The 20,729-nt window shown below is 46.0% G+C and overlaps 1 protein-coding gene across 4 annotated transcripts in view; it reads right to left on the bottom strand.

Annotated features, from left to right (window-relative positions):
• The window catches only part of RFFL (ring finger and FYVE like domain containing E3 ubiquitin protein ligase), a 66,906-nt gene that overhangs the window by 6,386 nt on the left and 39,791 nt on the right, over positions 1 to 20,729 (bottom strand). For 3 of the 4 annotated variants that reach the window (XM_028128586.2, XM_008153666.3, XM_028128588.2), the window contains exons 2-3: positions 10,714 to 10,901; positions 2,119 to 2,529 (exon numbers count right to left, since the gene is read on the bottom strand). In XM_028128586.2, the coding sequence (XP_027984387.2) occupies positions 2,119 to 2,529; positions 10,714 to 10,893 (591 nt within the window). In that variant the 5' untranslated portion in view covers positions 10,894 to 10,901. Of the gene's footprint in view, positions 1 to 2,118; positions 2,530 to 10,713; positions 10,902 to 19,214; positions 19,524 to 20,729 lie in introns of those variants that run through there. The other variant, XM_028128587.2, reaches the window with a different exon arrangement.

Genomic DNA, 20,729 nt, shown 5'->3' with positions numbered 1-20,729 from the left:
AGTACTCCCTCCAGGCAAAGCCTCCTGTGAGCCCAGAGCAATGAGGTGTCTGAGCCCACAGGCCTTTTCCAGTAGTGAGGCACCAGCAAAGGGACAACCTAGGAAACCAGTCACCCGCTGGCCCCAGCCACTCATTCCCGATTAGGATCCGTATATGGAGCTAATTAAGAAGAGGCAAGCAACTACAGCAAGAATGAAAAGTAGAAATCGCCACCACCACCAAAAATGCCAAGAGAGAATAAGATCACGTGTGTAGCAGAACAGGTACTGGGAGGCACCCCAAACCATGTCTTTATCAACACCTCTCGTTTTCTCTCAGCTTCATGTAGATGTGGTACGGACTGGCCTCCTGGGGTCACCTGGGAGTTACAAAACAATCTTTCAGAGCGTAACCTGTTCCTAAATAGGCAGCTTTTGTAGGTCCATTTTTTTCTTGGAAAGAGAAACTGGATCTCATACTGCAAAGCATATTACCTCTGCCCACTGGCTAAATCAAAGTCTACAACCAGCATCTGTCCGGTTTTGCTTACTCCACACACTTCCCTAGCAACGACTGCCAGGGCACTAAAGGTAAAGGAAAGAACCCTGGTGGAGCAAGCACTGCGAGATTTGCACGCTAGGTGCAGCTCACTGTGGAACGGTCAGGTGGCCTTGCACAAGTTACTTGACTTCCCCCGTGTGTGTTTTCTGGCCTGCAAAATGTAGCTCTCACCAGAACAGGGGACGTGAACTGACGTAAAGGCCCTCTGAAAACATCGGAGATCAGAGAAGTGCCCAATTAGATCTGGCACATTCTGTAAGCTGGAGGTGCATCTGAAATTTTCCAGTTAATGACAGGAAGCTTAAAACCTATTCCTTTCCTTGAAAAACCCACCTGAAGGCTCTTTGGGGGAAACAATTTGCTCAAGGTGCTCTCCTAGCTCCCCCTAAACAGAGGAGTGCACGGCCAAGCACAGGGAGGAAGTCGCAGCAGGGGGTAAAACCTGCCAGCAGAGAGAGAGCCAGAGCTTAGCGAAGAGTTTAACGCCAGCTGGGTGGAAAGCATGCTCAGCCAACAAGGGAGTGAGTGAGTTTACTGCAGGTAAGTATGCTATCACGCTGGCCTTTAGGCCTCAGAGCCCCTCAGAGCTGAAACAGGGGGCCCGGTCCTGGCAAAAGAGGAGCTCATCAACCGGCAGCAGCCATCCACTCCCCGGGTGGGAACAGACAACGTGAGTCCTATGCCAGCTCTAAGTAGCTCAAAGCTCTTTGGACGTGACATCACACTGGTCAATCCTCCCACCATCTGGCAAGAACGAAAGTGGCCTGGGATTAACCTCATCTCACTGTTAAAGGCTCTAAGTTCACCCGGGGTGACCACAGAGTCAGTGACAAATTGGGTGTGGAAACTGGATGGATCTTCTAATCCCCCCACTAAGGCACTTAAGTTCACCTACAGGACACCATCACTCCTGACACAGTGGTCAAGGCCACCCGCCTCACTCTTATCCCAGTGAGGTCTGCGTGCCTACCTTCCCTCTTAGAGAGGCTTTCTGAGGGCAGAGACCGCGCATGACTCATTCTTGTACTTCCCGTGCCTGTTCAGAACTCAGTCTAGGTGCTGCTCTTAGCTCACCGTTCCCCTCTGGTTCATCCTCTGCCAACCCCCCTGCCCAGTGACTGGCCAGAGAAGCAGCGCCCTTGTCTTGGTCACTGTGTTCCCTGCTCTCCCTCCCCTCTCGTGTTCCTCTCTTTCCTATGCGCCTTGGGATGGTTACTAAGGACCCAGTTCCCTACCCAGCTAAGAAAGCCCACAATAAAGGTGAGTCCGTGGGGGGGCAATTAGGACAGAACTAAATTTGGAGAGTTAACTGAAGTTTTCTCAAGTATTTCTGGAACAATGAATTTTTTTAATGTCTAACTGGGATATATATGTATTAAAAAACACCAAAAACCTGGGACTGCGCGTTATCACCTCTGAAAAAAGCCAGAACCTGAGTGTGGTGTCAAGGAAATACCACTCATGCATCAGTAGGCAGCAAGCTTTCACATCAAGACACTTAAGCTCCCACCCCACTCCCACAGCAGGCAGGAGGGGAAGTGAGCCCCGAACGGGCAGAGACTGCAAACGAGCCGTACCTGCTGATTTTCCTGAGCCTGGGCGGGGGGAACGGAAGTGGCTTGTGAGGGTGAAGGAGGGAAGCTGGGTGAGGTAGGAGGTATTGTGCTGGCATGAGGCTGGGTCAGGAAGGCCTGCTGCTCAGGGAAGTCCGGGGAAAAGGTGGGGGCACGAGTCCTGCCCTCCTGGGAGATTACAGGCTGCTGGCCAAGCACCAAGAGCACCAGCTCCTCTTTTTCCCGGCACATTTCGGTAGAGATGTCATGGAGGTTGAGATAGTCCCGCAGGTCCTTCACCTTCATCTTCATGAGCTCCTCCCGCTGAAAGGCTGTTGCTCGGAATCGTTGGCAGAGAAGGCAGAGGCGGGGCCCATTTCCCACTTGGCTCGAACAGGTCGTGCAGAAATTTTTCTTACAGTCCAGGCAGGTCTGCTGCTTAGAGCAAGAGGCAGAGGAAACCACATCAGACTCTGAGAACAAGACAGAGTGGGCTGGGAGCTTAGGGCTGCCAGGACTAGCGAGACCGCCAATCACGCTCTAACTAAGCTATCTCCTATATCTAAGGATGCAAGCGAACTTGAAGATTTCAGGTTAAAAGCACTCACATAGCAGACCCGCTGTATGCATCTGTGTATCCATGTACAGGACACTACGTTTATTATCCCATGTGGGGCTTTATTTATTTTATTGAGAGAGAAATAAAGGCTATTAAGACTACCAGGTTTAGAATTAAAAATCCCTACATTTTGCCCGGGCTGGTGTGGCTCAGTAGGTTGGGTGTCATCCCATGCACCGAGAGATTGGGGTTCAATTTCTAGTTAGGGCACATGCCAGGGTTGTGGGCTCGATCCCCAGTAGGGGGTGTGTAGGAGGCAGCCAATTGATGTTATTCTCACATTGATGTTTCTTCTCCCTTCCTCTCTCTCTAAAAAAATCAATAAACTATTCTTTAAAAATAAAAATCCCTACATTTTTATTGTCTCCCTCCTCCATTTCTTGTGGTGTCACCTTGGGTGTGTAACGTAGCTTCTCTGGCCCTCAGTTTCCTCATCTGCAAAATGGAGGTGGTAATAGTATCTACCTCATAGGATTGTTGTCAAGTTAAGAGATAATGCATGTAGCATAGGGGTCCACAATAAGCGTAACTGTTTTAATTATTACTATTGCTAGGAAATATAAGCTAATGATGAGAGGCAGGATTCAAATCCTGAACTATGATTGTATTTATTGCTGAGATAAGAAAGCAAATGTATAGAGGCTGTGGTAGTGGTTATTATTACTATCATTAATTAAATTTACTGAGGGCCACTATATGCTAGAGCTATACCCAGCTTGTCATTTAAATCTCAAAGCAACCCTGCAAAGTAGGTATTCATGTACCTCTGTGTTTCACAGACAGAGCACCTGAGGCCCAGAGTTGTAAGTATCATATTCAAGGGCAGGCAGCAAGCAGCAGAGCCAGGATTCATGCTCAAGGTCTGTCTGAGCTTGATGCCCACAGTCATGCTCTTCCCACCAGGCCATGTTGCCTAACTCAGTCCCATTCAAGCTGACAGTGGTACTGGGTCAAGAGCCTGGCTCTCCATCTCCAAACTCCCAACCCAGTGCCCCACCCAGAGGCTGGTGCCCAGGCTCCGCGCCCCCCCCCCCCCAGGAAGGCCCACTCAGAGCGCTGGGAATTCAGTGGGGCAGGAGAGCACATCCAAGACAAACATTTAGACAGCTACAGGAGGCCCTCTGGACATGATTTAGGGAGCTCTCGTTTGTGAAAGTACAGAGTGTCTCAGAGGGCAACAAGCAGGCCTGGCAGGCAAGCTGGTACCGCCTGGCAGCAGCAACTCCCGCAATCACAGACAACACAATACATGATGGCTTGCTCAACTCACAGGAAGCAAATCCTCAGCCTCTTGCCCCACAGGCTGAGCGAGCACAGTGACATCTGACTGAGCCGTTGCAGCCAGGAGCAGGTCCCACTCCCACAGGAGAGGTAACTCCTGGGCACACTGGGATGATCCTAAAGGGCACACTCACTCATCGTTCATAGAAATAAAAACCTTTTCATCCTGTGGTGACTTAAGTATTAACCTCAACATTTCCACTCCCTCTTTTCTATTCAAGCCAACAAGAATGCCCAAGAGACTTAGATTCTCACAGGCAAAATCACAGACACTTGTGTGGGGCTGAAGCACAAGTCTGCATAGTGAGACGGCTATATTTAGTCTTGTCTAAGGGTCATTCATGTAGTGAGGGGAGGCAGGCATGTTCACCACCCCGTTTGACTATAAATACTTAGAAGGCATTGCGAAAGGGTACATATCAAGTTCCCTATTCTCCACACAGTTATAACCCGACAGTAAAAGGTTCAAAACTGACTTCAAAGGACGCATGGCTGCACTCGCTTCCTAATGGTCTGGGACCAATAGCAACTCAGGTGGAAAACGGATATCTTGGGGTTTGGGGATTCATTCATAACAGAAGCTTTGCTATTGGGAAAAAAAATGTGTTTAGGATGACTGATAGTGAAATGAAGAGGCTTCAATGTCACAACGCTATAGGTCCTGACATGGACCATTACTTGTCAATGCAGTTTGACAAGACCTAGCTTGACACAATTAAAAAGCCCTGAGTTGCTCAATCAGCCCAGCTCTAAACAACACTCTCCTCTTTCTTTAAAAGTGTGTGGTTTAGACCAGCCAGCGTGGTTCAGTGGCTGAGCATCAACCCATGAACCAGGAGGTCGAGGTTCGATTCCCAGTCAGGGTATATGCCCGGGTTGCGGGCTCAATCCCCAGTGTGGGGTGTGCAGGAGACAGATCAATGATTCTCTCTCATCATTGATGTTTCTCTCTCTCCCTCCCTCTTCCTTCCTTCCTCTGTGAAAAAAAAATAAAATAAAAAAAAAAAATATATATATATATATATATTTTAAAGCGTGTGTGGTTTATTGGGTGCAAGATCAGCAACCCAGCTTCTATGCCCACCACCCTCCAACAGGGACTGTGAAGTCAGCCTGCATTCGAAATACACCCTAAAGGAGAAAGAAAGCTCGAGGCTAAAATCCCAGTTTGCAGAGGCAGGAGAGAACAAAGGGAAGGGAAACACAGCTGGCCATCAACAATGTGGGCAGAATGAGCCAAAGAATCATGCTCGTATGAATTCTAGCAAATGGTGCAAACCAACTGAGTAACAAGGTAGCATGAAAGATGAGTTGGTGGAGCCAACGTGCCTGCATAAACGCCAAGAGAACACACACACCCAGCATTTAAAAAGCCGGCAGTGGAACCTCAGCCAGACACTGCCCTTCATGGATGCCAGGGGAGATGCTCTCCTTTGTTAATCCGCCCCTCCCGTATTCCTCCTCCTCCCCACCACCCATATTCCCTGGCACTTTCTCACCCTCCCAGCCCCTCCTCCTCATGGCCCTTCCCATAGGCAGGCATTCATTGCTGCATCCCCCTGAGAGAGAAAAGGGCAGCCAGGAGTGACACACTCAGGATAAGTCCTGGCTGTCCACTTTCTAGCTAAGGGAACTTGTGCAAAACAGATAACCTCCCAGAGCATCAGTTCCCTCACCTGAGAAGTCAGGTGGTCTGTCAGCCTCACGACTACTGGAGGTATCACATGAGATCATGAATATTAAACCTTAGCATAAGGTGATATGGTCCTCACAAACAGGTTCCTTTTTGCCTCATCTCTGAGCTTTTGCAATACCTAGGAATCCAGCCCCTCTTTCCACTCAGAGATTTGAATACCTCATCCATGTTTCCAAACACAAACTCATCTTCCTCCTCAAACTGATCCAACTAAAGAGGCTGAATGCCAATCTCGCTACAGAATTGTCAGGGCTGCTAATACCGGTAGGTATTAGCGATACAGACGGGATATTTGGCTTGTGGCAAAAACAGCCTGCCATTTCTCTACAAGACTGGAAACTGGGAAGGCAGAAGATACGTCTTTCTTAGGTTCTCTCTGTGAAATCCTTAATGTTATCTGTGCTTTGTACCGAATGAGCATTCAGAAAATACTGACCACATGAAGAAAAGAAAGGTAGTGGGATCCATGTAATCATTTCAATTCAACCGCTTTAGACAAGACATTTAAAAAGCCCATGGCTGTTAAATGCCAAACCCTTTTGATAAGAATGTTGATCCACTTAAGCATGAAATTACAAATGAAAATTTCTAATTGGAGAAAACATCCTTCATATTCACAAAATTCACTGTCAATCACAGAAAATTATTTCTTACTTTTGTAACAAGAAAATATCCAAATTGAACTTGCCTCCCCCCAAAACCCCCCAAAAGTATTCCTGCTTCTGCTTTCTATCTTCTTTGTATGGCTATGTATCTGCCCCCACCTTCTGTCAGACTGCAAGCTCTCTGTTAGGCAGGCATGACTTACTTCATCTCTGCCTGTCTAGCGCAGGCAATGCCTGAGACACAGTAGACATTCCATCATTTATTTTTCCAATAAATAGGAGGGAAAGTTCCTTATTTTGATCATTTGCGATGCTCCTAGACACACTGGCCATTATCCTGTCATCTTCAAATTTACCTTCTTCCCCTACATTTTACCTGTCTTCATATGCAAATAACTTAGTGTCTGAGTCTCCTATTTTTCATCTGTAAAATGGGTTAACAAGTACTACTTCACAGAGAATGGCATGAAGAGGTGCTCACTAAATGAGCTATATGATCAGTCTCAGCCACCACCCTAGACCAGCCTCGGATCACTTCTCACCAGGTGTCAAGTAGGCAAAAGCTCCCTAAGTGCTACACCTGTTACTAGTGAAGCCATGTCTACTACCTGAAACGGGACTGATCAGGTCTTCCTTTGTGTAACGTCCTTCTGATGGCTCCAAGCTCCTTACTAAGGCAGTCATGGCCCTTCACCTGATCCCACCTTGGTTCTACCCTAACTTCCCAAGTATCCTTCCTGCACGCCGGCCCAACAGGCCACTCACAATTCCCAAATACGCCTTGCACTTGCCCCACATCTGGTACCTTCACTTCAGCCACTGCTCTGCAAATCAATAAACCTTCCTAGAATTATCAGCTAGAATGACCAATTTACCAGCAACGCCTGATTCCCAGTACCTACCTTACTCAGCTGACTGCTAGCAGTTCTTTGCAAATGTGGGCCTCCTTAATCAGAGAGGAAGCGCCTGAGGGAAAGGCCTAGGTCTTTCTCTCCTCTCACCTCTATCTCCACAAAGCTAGACCTCTAGCAGCTAGCAGGCTGCCGGTACAGGACTGGCCCTGGATGAAAATCTTCAGCATGGAATTGTCAGCCACAAAACAATGAAAGTAGAAACTCTCTGGTCTACTTTCTCTTTTTCAAATTGTTCTCACCTCAATTGTCCATTATTTATTTAAAATTTTTATTGCCTAACCACTATGTGGCGGTCACTGTTCTAAGCACTGGGGATAAAAGGCTGTGAACAAAATGGGTAAGATCTCTGTTCCTATGTACCATCTAAGACAGGCAACCCACAAACATTTTAGGTCAGGCGGTGATAACCACTATAAAGAAAAATAAAGCGTCTTCCCTTCCTCACCCACCCATCGTTCTCCGGTCTCTGGGGGAGCTTTCCTCGCTCATTCTCGTTCTCCCTCTGGCTGAGAAATGTCAAGAACTCGTCAGATCCCCTGGTTCTCCCAAGGTTTAAACATGCTTGCCATGCTGAACCCCCAAGCCTGGATCACCATCACTGTCCTGTGCTCTTTCTCTCTCCATTTCCACTCCATAAAGTATAACTAACATGTTTTAAGAAGGTGGTCACAATCTCCCACAGATACTGAGAAACTAGTTAAATTCTGGGGGAGTCAAAAGCTATACATGTATCTATAGAGGGAGTGGGGTTGTCAGCACCCCCACATTGTTCAAATTTGAACCCCCACATTGTTCAAAGGCCCACTAAGTGTGTGTGTGTGTATGTATGTATATATATAGATATAGATAGCTATATATAGATATCTATACTAATAATAGGGTAATATGAAAATTGGTCAGGACGCCGTCACAGTAACGACCAATCAGCAGGCTGCGTGCTCAGCAGGCTCAGGTGGGTGGGGACTTGCAGTGTTGGGGACAGGGTGGGGCCGCAGCAGAGAGGCCTCTCTGCCGCGGCCCCGGCTGGGGGTCTGCAGGCGTGTGGAGGTCCACAGGCCTCCACCGTGGACTACCCCTGGCTCCGGCCTACCTCTTTGGGGCAATCCATCGAGGAGCCCCGGATGGGTGGGTGGGGCCTACCTCTTTGGGGCAATGGATCAAGGGGCTCCTGCACTGTGACAGGGCACAGGCCAGGCTGGGAGACCCCTCCCCCCACCCCGAGTGCATCAATTTTGTGCACTGGGCCACTAGTAGATATGTAACAGTAATGTGGAGGTAACTACCAAAAGAACCAGCCCAAAGAACTGAAAGTAGCTGCCTCTGAGAAGAGCGAAATGAGAAGAGGGGGGTTCTATTGTTTGTAACAAACTTTTTGAACAATTTGACTCTAAGTTATATACTTCTGTAACTGTAATAATTTTTTAAATTGTTGAATAACAATAAAAGGTTATACACTACCAGGTTAAAAAAAAAAAGGTTCAAATAAGCCTACTGCAAATTCATGCTGCTCATTTGCACAAGGGTTTTTCCTATTCCTTGTTGCCAATTACTTTGCCACTTCTATCAGCAGTTGTTCCTAACACTCCTCACAGTATAACTGTGAGAACAGCAGCTCTGGCTATCCAACAGTCTCTTGATGTACCTGAGGAGTCCTGGGAACTACTGCCTTAGATAAAGAGAACAATTTCTTCATCTGTAAAATGGGAATGAATAATAGTACAGCTGAAGCTGGTTTGGCTCAGTGGATAGAGCGTTGGCCTGTGGACTGAAAGGTCCCAGGTTCGATTCTGGTCAAGGGCATGTACCTTGGTTGCAGGCACATCCCCAGTAGAGGATGTGCAGGAGGCAGCTGATCGATGTTTCTAACTCTCTATCCCTCTCCCTTCCTCTCTGTAAAAAATCAATTAAATATATTTTTTTTAAAAAAAGAGAGAGAAAAAAATAATAGTACAGATTTCATAGGCTTTTGTAAGGAACCAATGAAGATAAGGCATTTGAAATGCCAAATTCAGCACCAGGCATGTGACGAATACCCAACAGCCCTCCTTCCATCTCATCTCAGATCCTAACTCCACCCACCATCTCCATCACTGAGAAGACTGAGGCCACGTGGCACCGAGTTCCTTCTATTCTCCACTTCGGTCTCAATCTATTGACTCAACCTTTCATCTAAGTATAAAAGGAGGGGCACCTCCGCCCACTGAGCCACGGCTCCCTGACCGCCTGCAGCAGCCTCTCTGGCTGAGTTCTTGGGTAGCTAAGCAAATCACAATAAAGCTCTGCCATGTGCCCGCCTTTGCTGCACTACGGTGAAGTGCAGGCAAATACAGCCTACCAGGTAAAATGCCAATCCTCCACCATTTACAGACAAAAAGGGCAGGTGGGTCAACACTTCAAGCTACATTCCAAGCTGCAGAAGTTCTGACATGTTGAATGTCTTCTGGGAGACAGCCTAAGGGTCAAAGACCTGGTTTGAATCCTGACTCTGCCATTAATAACTATGTGGCCTTGGGGTTCTACCTAAGGAGGGGAGGGAAGAGAAGCAGTATTTTAATGTCTCTTATGCTATTTGTCCGGAACTTCACACAGTTTCCTTTTAACTGTTAAACTCTAAGCCTTAGTTTCTCATAAAATGGGAGTTTAGGAACCCTAAAGCCTACATCATAGAGTTATTGTGAGGATTAAATGAAACAAATCTAAATTGCTTAAAACAGTCCTGGCATACAGCAGATGGTTTAAAAAGGGTTTCTTCCTCTCAATTTTCCTATTATCACCATTTTAACATCCCATTCTGGGTTGCAAACCTCTCCTTCCACCGAAGAATGCAGAATACAGTTCTTTCTCCAGGTCAAGGTTCACCGTCAGCTCTAATGGTGCTTGACCAGAGAGCACACTGCCTCTGGGAGTTGACAAAGGGAGGGCCCACACCCACACACCATTACCCAGCCAGTAAGTTTCCTTCCTGCTCACTAATCTGGAAAACATGCCATGGCGCATTTCAAATCGCCACAGTATATAAGCTCCAGTCTGTGTTGTTAAGGTCTTGATGTACCGGAGACGTCCGTGGCATTGCTTCCGCTAAAATGAACAAGTTAATCTGCAAGTCAGGCTCTTTATGAGGGCTGCTAATAAAGGAAATAGCATGCAGTGCCTGCTACATTCCAGGCATTGAACGTGCTGGCCTTTGTAGCTTGTCTCATTTTATTCTCACAACACTGTGAGATGGGTACAGCTACGACATCCCCTCTTTATAAACGAGGAAAAGGATCTCAAGAAAGGTTAAGTCATAAGCTAGTAAATGACAAAGCTGATATCTAAATTCAGGTCTAGCGGGCTCCAAATCTATGCTGAGATGCTTTGATTTTGCTTGGTTAGTTTTTCCTTTATTACGTTTGCGAAACGAATGGGTCTGGGTTACTGGCATTGCATAAGCAGAGGCAAGGCAAGAGGCAGGATAGAAAGGCCAGGGAGCTGGCCCAAGGGCCTGAGGTGGTCAGCACTCACCTTCCTGGCCATGTTTGCGAAGTGGGCCCCACAGGCCTTGCAGCTTGGTTCCGAGCCTGTTGGGGAAGGAAAGGAGCTGTACCCAGGATTGGAATAGGCCTGCGCCCTGGCTCCCTGGGGTGGTGCGGCCTCCTCAGGCTGTCCATCCACGCAGAACCAGTTGCAACAGGTTGCCCACATGATAAAATCTGGTGAACAGGAGGAAAAGGAAAAAGGTCAGAATTAAGACACACCTCTAGTGCATTTCCATTCCTGAGGGCACAGGTGAGCTGGGACACTCAAACCACTCCTGCTGCCAGAGTCAAGGCAGTATATGTTGGGCCACTGGTTTCCTGTCACCTCCTGCACCACCACGTCACCTTTGCCCATAAGAAGCGACTACAGACACCTGATCTGCCAGGATAGCAGGGGCGGCCAAGTTGGCACACTACCTTTGAAAGGTTGCTGATCCATGTTTGGCTTTAATCTGAGATCTAACTTCAAATAAAATCTCTTGCCGTAGCGATTACAAGGGGCCTAACACGCACTTTATTCAGGAACGTGACCTTCCCCTAGAGCGCACAGACACAACTTCATCATGCACACACACTGCATAATTCCATGCTCACACTGACTATGTGAAAAGGTATTATTTCCTGTATACAGGTGAGAAGTCAAGGTAACGCACTAATACATAGAAAATCAAGATTCCGAAAACCCAGGTCCTTCTGACTCTAAACCTCAAGTTCTGCTCCCTGCACCATGCTGCTGCCCCTTGGTTTCCCCTCCCACCAGCCAGCAGAACTAACTACTCTTAAGACATTTGTACCTGCAATCCCACGTAAGCTTCCATCACAGCACCTAGAGCAGCTGGCTGCAGATACGCTCACCCTTTGTTTTCTAACATTAAACCACATGTTCCTGGAGAGAAGTAACCACTTCTTATTCACACCTATACCTTCCCCTAGCAGTGTCGTGCACAGAGTAGATGCTCAATAAATAAAATTCAGCTTCATTGCTCAATCAGTGCCTCTGTGAGTTTATTAAAAAGAGTTGGATTATTATTCCCATTTGACATCCCAAATACAGGTACTAGGGACAAAGGGATTGGTGATTTTTTTTTTTTTTTAATAATCCTGCAAGTCTCCTACTGGGGATCGAGCCCACAACCCAGGCATGTGCCCTTGACCGGAATGGAACCTGCGACCTTTCAGTTCGAAGGCCAATGCTCTATCCAAACCGGCCAGGGCGGGATTGGTGATTTTTTAAGATCACAAAACAAAGAGGAGTTAATCTCCCAAATGTCAGAATAACCTAAAGATGGCAAGACAGTCCACTAAAATGCCAAGTAATGCCGTGATAAAGTAAGAGTGTGCTTTTCTCAGTAGACCAAGGCAGTCAACATGGACATTTTGAGCCTGACCTCTATGTTTACCGAGATAATAAGTGGAACATTTAGTGTTATTACTCAATAATCAGTTCACATAAAAGAATGGTACTTTCTGCGCTGCCTCCTGACTTCTTGAAAGTGCCTTTGTGAAATCATAGTTCAAAGATATGATAAGCTGGAAGGAACTAAGAAGCCAACAGGTTCAACCTTGGCCCTTTTATAGAGGAAAAGCAAAAGGCCCAGCAGAGGGAGTAACTTCCTGGTTCACACAGCTATAACGTCAGGCCTCTGACTACTCTAGGGCCTTTTTAGCTTCCCAACACTTGCCTCCAATACACCTGTGATATAATTCATTCACTTTTGTAGGCGGATCCAATTTACATCTGCCCCACCCCACCCCAAACACTTACCTGTGACCCCATGAGAACAGGAACCATTAGTCATACAGTATTCAGCAGATAGGTGGCTCAACAAGTACTACTGAGTGAATGAATCACACACAATATTTAAATCTTAACTAAGCACACATTTGCTCCATTTCCTACACATCCCCCTCTGACTCACTATTACTTGCATGAAGACTCTAAGACTCCTACTTTCCACAGACGGGGGAGCGGGTGCGTAATCTGCCTTACTGGTCATTAACAGTTCACATGGAATAATGAAGTAAAGAACAGTTAATTAAACGAGTTCCTTGTTGTCATGAGAATGGAGACAACAGTGGTGCAATAGCCCTCTGAAGGAGGGATTCTGTAATTCTTTAAATCATCGATTGATAGAAACACCTGTGACAGTGTAGTAATACAAAGAACATATAGGATCTTGGTAAAACAGAGGTCCCAAGCCCCGTTTATGGGCTATGTTACCCAAGTCATCATAACCTGTCTGTACTTCATTTTTCTCATCTGGACATTCTCTGGCTGTGAAGCACTAAATAAACATTAGTTGTTGCTACTATCATCATAACAATATTTTAACTACAAGTTCTCTGAGAATGCATAGGCAAGAAGCAAACCTAGAGATTTCACGATTACGATTTGGCTTTCTGGGCTTGTCCCAGATCTTTGCCAGAATTAGCAGTCTGTGTCAATGAATTGAAAAGGCAGGGGAAGGGAGAAAGGAAACAGTCTTGGATGAATCCCAGGGACTCTGACTTGCACAACAGGACAGACAGTGGAATCACTAACTGGGATAAAGCCCTCAGAAGGAGGCATGTACCTGTGTGGAGGGGGCAGGCTAAGATGATGAGTTGAGTTCTGTACTGTGGGACATGCTGCTGTATGCACAGCACACAGGGGTTTGGTCTCAGTTGAAGATGAAGGTTTGGGAATCCTCAGCCTTCTACAAGTATGTAAATAAACCCAGAGTGGGGCAGAAGACTGATGGATGGTCGAGTGCAGAAAAGAGGCGGGTCTGTGAGAACCCTTGGGAAGACCCTATGTACAGGGTAAGCAGAGGAAAACCAACCAGCAGGACAGAGAAAGGAAGAATGCTCAGAGGTGGGAAAACCGAAAGAGTGTTATGAGTTTCAAGAAGAAATTATCCACGCTAGCTAATGACCCAGAGGGTAGAACAAAATAAAAAATGCAAAACGGACTAGTTTTAGGAAAATGTGGGTATGCTCTTTGCCTGAGCAGTTTAGGAAGATAACCACAGGTTGGGAAGTGAATGAGAAGTGAGGATTTGCCAGACTCTAAGCATAAATTATTCTTTCAAGAAACTTTTGACTGTGACTAGGAGAGAGAAGGCAGTAGCTGAAGATCCAGGTCACTAAAACAGAGAGAAAGGTAGACATATTGGAAGACTGTAGAGGAAACCCCCGAAGATGAAGAGGTTAGAGAGGAAGGAAGCCAGTGATAAATCATGGGAGGAAGGGCCAGAGAAGCAGGAAACACAGCACCTAGTGACCAATCAGATCCTGCGTAGACACTTCTGGGCAGGAGAAAAGTCACCTCTCACTAGAGAGTGGAATAGAAGTAAAGACAGATATAACCAAAGATAAGCTTGAGGCATTAGCAAAGAAAAATGAAATACAAAGGAAAAGGAGGGGAAATGATAGATTTAACCAGAAGAAAACATATTTCCCTCCACACTAGGAATACACATGTTGCAACTGTTTCCTAAGAGATAAGAACTTTGCCACAACGGGTAAATGCACGTGGTAAAGCACCATCAGTGGGAACCAGTATGTTCCCAAGGAAAGCTGGCCCGCTGTGTATTGTTTCAACTCGTGCTTTATTTCAGAAGCACCAGCTATGTGCTGGGCACGGGTTTACCAAAAGTGATTCTGACAAGGTCCTTGCACCCAGGGGACTTCAGCCCAGTAAGGCACTACAGCTCGCCCAGACCCAAAAGCTAAGGAAGCTCTCCCTCCGTTGGGAGTCAGGAGAATGAATCATCCCTAGCACTACTTTCATTCTCTTCACTTTGCATCTAATCTTTTTTTTTTTTTTAAATATGTTTTATTGATTTTTTACAGAGAGGAAGGGAGAGGGATAGAGAGCTAGAAACATCGATGAGAGAGAAACATCAATCAGCTGCCTCCCGCACACCCCCCACCGGGGACGCGCCCGCAACCAAGGTACATGCCCCTGACCGGAATCGAACCTGGGACCCTTGAGTCGGCAGGCTGACGCTCCATCCACTGAGCCAAACCGGTTTCGGCTGCATCTAATCTTAACTGCCTCCTCTAGGGAGCCTTGAAAGAAAAGCCCTTGGCCTGTGGAAGTATTTGGCTTTTACAAGGTCTTGGCTCTGTGAGGAGACTTGAAATCTGTCACTGTTATTTCATAAGCCCATGTTGGGGTGAAGAACAGTCTTATCCTGCGGATATGTATCTGTGGGAAAAGGGGTTATTATGGAAAGGGCTAGGTGGAAAGACTCCCCAGGGCTAACATACCTCACACCTGCTCACTCCAACAGAACAAGTTCACCAGTCAACAGACGAGGCTTTTACACTTTTTGACATATATTTACACACCAAAAAGACACATTTCCTAAGGTGGTCAGTTAAAAGTACTCTCTTGCCCCCCCCGACCAGTGTGTTCAACGGTTAGAGCGCTGGCCTGTGCACCAAAGGGTCAGGGTTTAATACCTGGTCAGGGGCAAGTACCTGGGTTTGCTGGTTCCATCCCTGCCCCGGTGGGAGCATTTGCCAGGGCAACCAATGGATGTATCCTTCTCACATAGATGTTTCTCTCTCTCTCCCTCCCTCTCTTCCACTCTCTCTAAAAAAATTATATATCTCCATTCATCCTTGGGTGAGGGTTAACAACAACAACCAAAAAGTACTCTCTTGCCAAACTGGAAAACCCTAAGTCTAAATAACAACTATCTTCAGGGTTATTTTGGGGAGTGAAAGAGTTTGTAATTTTAACATTGCCATACAAACTACACATTTTTCTCTTGGGAATATTTTTTTCATCCCTCAGCCCTAAACAGATTCAAATACATGGCATCTGCTTATGTAACTTAAAGGACTGAAAGTGGAACCAATTGTGAGGTGTATAAAGGAGTCTCCCTATGTTAACAACTTTGAAAAACTTCCTTCTCAGATCTGCAAACCTCCTTCTGATCTTGAAAGAAAATAATCAAATCTTCACTGAGGGCTTGAAAATCCCTTCTCCAAATCCCCTCACCCTCTTCAGAAGAGAGGGGCTGGGAGACTTAATCCTCAAACATGGTCTCTGACTGCTCTCCCACTGAGCGTGTTTGAAAACTGCCACGCTCTCCTCCTCCACTTTGCCTGCAGGGGAGGAGGAGGAGAGATGTAGGGCTGGGGTGAACAAGAAAACTGACATTCCCTGGGGAAGAGTCCTGTGGTGTGAGGCAAGAACGGCTAGCTAGCACACGAGATTCTGTCAGCTTGATAAGTATGCTGGTATTTCTTGGGAGGCTGATCCCTGCTGAACAGGAAAATTACAGTGGTAACCCAGGGTAAGACAGATGACTTATCCCAGGTCGGGTGAGTACAGTCAGAGGCAGGAGGGGAGGTAATGTGACTTTTTCCTACACAACCACTTCACTTGTTCACCTGATCAAGTCAAATAATTTTAAGTGGATCAGTGGTTGTCATGGGCTTTACCATGGAGCAGAGAAGGGTCAGAATGGTCCCATGGCCTGGCCCGCGTGGCTCAGTGGTTGAACGTCAACCTATGAACCAGAGGGCCATGGTTGGATTCCCTGTTGGGACACATGCCCAGGTTGTGGGCTCAATCCTCAGAGTGGGGCGTGCAGGAGACAGCCAATCAATGATTCTCTTTCATCACTGATGTTTCTATCTCTCCCTTCCACTCTGAAATCAATAAAAATATATTTTTTAAAAAGAATGGCCACATGGCATAGAGGGGTCAGAATGTCAGTGTCCTAGTAAAATTAGCGCTAGTGTGCAGTGCAACTCCAAAACCATCTTGCTAACCACCACATTCTACAGCAGTAAAGTCAAGGCCCCAAGGTTCTCACCCAGTCTGTTGTCATTTTAATTGACTGGCCTGTGTGTCAAAGTACCCCTGCAACAACAGGCTTCACAGGATGCAGAGACAGCAACGTTTTGGAATTAACATATGTATGGTGAACACACTGTATAAGACTTTATAAAAATCTTTTAAAGACGCCTAATTAAAATGCCCCCAAATCCTCAAATAAGCACCTTTCTGATGTGGCAAATCAGAAAATGTCTAGATGGCAAGCCTTACAGAATCATCTCGCTTATTGAGAGTGGTTTGCCTACTGCATACCATATTCCTGGAATTATTAAAAGCATCTATGCTCTTGGTGCATAAAGAAAAGTATCCCACGTCATGGATCATTACTACAGAATGGGCTTTGCTTCATCTTGCATATTGTCCATAAAAAGCAATTAAAGTATAATTGCAATGGCTTTGAACAGCTATGAAAAGCCTAGCAATATGCCTCTTTGAAGTAATTGATAAATAATTACATATTTTAACAAGTAAAGAAGAAAGTAGCCATTCAGTGGAAGACTGCTCTTATCTGCCCAACACTGAGCTGGGTACTACCCAGTGTTATTTCATGTGATCCTCACAACAGTTCTGGCAAGGCAGATTCGTTCTTCCCATCTTCAGGTGAGACAACCAGGGTTTAGAGAAGTTAACTGACTTGTGAAAGGTCATAGCTAACGGGTAGTAAGCCAGGATTTGAACAGACGTCGCTTAGACCCCGAAGCCTATTAATTCATCAAACCCTAACTTACAATTTATGGACTTCTCTAGTTATATTTCAATTAAACGTTTATTTAAGAGAGGCTTTTAAAGCATCTAGGATAATATTTGTAATCTGTAAAAAAACAATAACAAAGAAAACCATTTTGAGCCCATGTCCCCACTCTTAGTAAAGGCCCTTTCCTCTGCTCTCCTCTACATCAAGATTTCTCTCAGTATTTGACTCCACTTGCTCAACCTATAATTCGCTCTTCAGCCTTCTCCAATCTAGGTTGGCCTAACCACTGCACCTAATCTCTGCAAGATCACCAAGGAATTCCAAGCGACACTTCTCGATCTCCTGCAGGACCCAGTGGCCCTCCTTCCCTCCTCCCGGACACACTCGCCCGCTAACCATTTCTGAGCCTCCAGAACTCCGCACTCTTGATTTCCGTCTTACCTTAAAGCTTCTTTGCTGGTTTTTCCCCTCCCCCTTTTCTTAAATGTTGGGAGTGCCTAGGCTGTCTTTGGTGCCCACTCTCTCTCCCAAGGAGACCCCCAATCAGTGGCTTTAAATACCATGTTTAAGCTGAAGACTCATAAATTCCCATCTCCCCTGCCCCTGACAAGGGCCTAAATCACCATCTCTCATCTACTACATTTCCCTCCTTAGGCCCTTTGAACTTGCTATTTGTTCCTTCTCTTTTCTCCAGACCTTCACATATTTGGCTCCTTCTTGTCCATCACCCCTTAGTCTAAATATCACTTTCTAATCTCATACATGACACTTAGCACCAGCTAATATTATTTGCTTACTTGTTAACTGCGTCACCTAACTGAAATAAAAATTTCACGAAGACCGGGACTTTGTGCTCCACTGTATTTCCAGTCTAGAACAGTCTCCTAACTAGATTCCCTAGTTCCTGCCCCTCTCCGATTCTTTCTCCACAGGCATCATCCACTTCCCTCCTCCCCCCAAAACACACACTTAAAGCTCTTTAATGGATCCCCACTGCATTTTAGGAGTAGAAGACCCTTGCGTGTGCCATCAGCCCTTGCGTGTGCCATCAGCCCTTGCGTGTGCCATCAGCCCTTGCGTGTGCCATCAGCCCTTGCGTGTGCCATCAGCCCTTGCGTGTGCCATCAGCCCCTGCGTGTGCCATCAGCCCCTGCCTACCTCTCCAATTCACAACATGCTCCTTTCCTCACCGCTCACTAAGCTTCATGCCATGGTGTCCTTTCCGTTGTTCAAGCATATAAGCTCCTTCCTGCAAACTTAAAAAGCTTGTTCTCCTGGCTCCTTGGCATCCTTCAGGTCTCAACTTGAATATTGCCTATTTAGAGGATCCTCCTCAGTCACATACACTCTCATTGACCTTTTCGTTTCCTGCGTGATAACTATCATCATCTGTAATTATATTTATTTTATCTTCACTTTTTTACTGGCATCATCTAAGCACACTGCCACTTCATAGCAGATACTCAAATACGTTGTGGAATGAACAAACTGAGACCAAAAGAACACTGAGTATTTTATCAATACGAGCTGGTGAAGCAAGTACTAGTTATCTCTCCTTAGAGCCCAAAGCATTTTATCAATATTTATATGAAATAAAGTGACTATGAGAAAAATCCCTTATCAAAAGCAAAGGGTAGGTAACCTTGGGCACATTACGTAAGCTTTTTAAGTCTGTTTTCTTCATCACCTACATAAGGGAGATAATACCTCCCCTGTTGGAAGGTAATTGTAGGGATGAGAGGTAACATATATAAAGTGCCTAACCTATAGTAAGTGCTCCATAAATAGCTCATTAAAATAAACATAGGCTGGAAAGCACTATGTCCCTCTCTCTCTCTCTCTGTTTACCTAAAGTCTGAGTTTCCTACCACCCAAGGGACCTGGGTAGGAGCTCTAGCACAGCTGGTCACATCACCCATACAATAAAAAATCAATCATTATTCTGAGCACTCACCTGAAATTTAAAATCATCTCTCCACGTAGAAGGCTGCTTACTTTAAAAAATAAGTTTGTCTGAAAAGAAACTTGAACACCCTTTGAAACTGTTCAATTCAATACAGAATCTCAGAATCGCAGTTGGAATTTTCCAGTAAACCTGCCTGAGGTGTCCACCTCGGAAGGGGAAGATTTACAATGCTGGTGGCAACACGAGCATCAAATAGGGCAACTGTTGCTTTTGTAAGTAAGCAACCCACGGAGTAAACCATACTGCAGACTGGTCTCACTTGCTGGGTGTGGGACAATGAAGCATGTTCTCTGTGATACTGAGATTATTTCTGAGCTATTTATTTGAGAATAAAGAATTCAGAACACCTAAGTCACAGAGGCGACAAGTGTACTGTGGAACTTTAGAACCCAAGGCCTAAATGAGACCCACAGCCCGGCTCAAGTGGTATGTGGGCAGGACACAAACAGGGTATTTCACAGGGCTGGGGCACAGCAGAGGAAAACAGTCCCCCGGGCTCTAACACCTAACAGACAATTTGCATAGTTCCTAGATAAGAATTTCATTTTAGGGCTAAATTTTTAGAAAACAAACGAGTAAAAAAAAAAAGTTCCCAAATAAACGTTTTACTTTGGTTTTAAACTGACAGTCACACCTGACCTTAAATCCTGGCTCTAACACAGTAACTGAATGAGCTTGAGAAAGTTGCCTCTCTGAGCTCCAGTATAACATGAATGGATGTACCTATTTGTCACAGCTGGAGACAGAGTAGGTGATCGGTATAAAGAGCATACCTTTGTTGGTCAAGGCATGAGGTAAGTTACCAGGCTTTCAACTTACAGAAGGAGCAGAAGGCAGTACTTCAGTAAATGGCAGGCATTATCGTAAGGCATGGGGCTAATCTATATATATAAAGCCTAAGCGACCGTTAGGTCCGAATGACCAGAACAACCAGTCAACCAGTCGCTATGACACACACTGACTACGACCATCCCTCCCTCTGTCCTGCAGGCCCTGTCTGGCAGGCCCTGGCCGGCCAAACCCCAATAGGGACTGGGTGAGACAGCCCTGATAGGCCCTGATCACTGGCCAAGCCTAGGGACCCCGCCTGTGCACAAGTTTTTTTTGTTTGTTTGTTTTGTTTTTTAAATATATTTTATTGATTTTTTTACAGAGAGGAAGGGAGAGGGATAGAGAGCTAGAAACATCGATGATAGAGAAACATCGACCAGCTGCCTCCTGCACACCCCCACCGGGGATGTGCCCGCAACCAATGTACATGCCCTTGACCAGAATCGAACCTGGGACCTTTCAGTCCGCAGGCCGACACTCTATCCACTGAGCCAAACCAGTTTCGGCCTGTGCACAAGTTTTGTGCACCGGGCCTCTAGTGTTAAATATTTGCCTCTCTCCCAAACAGCTTCCAGAGCCTCTATACAATCTGACATGGTAAAGATTTCAAAGACGCTAGGGCTCGGGCTCAGCCTCCTCTATCCACTTCCCCAGTAATACTTGAATAAAAAT

Source organism: Eptesicus fuscus, chromosome 20 (genome assembly GCF_027574615.1).
Source record: "Eptesicus fuscus isolate TK198812 chromosome 20, DD_ASM_mEF_20220401, whole genome shotgun sequence".
NCBI lineage: Eukaryota > Metazoa > Chordata > Mammalia > Chiroptera > Vespertilionidae > Eptesicus > Eptesicus fuscus.
This window is presented reverse-complemented; position numbering and strand designations above follow the sequence as displayed.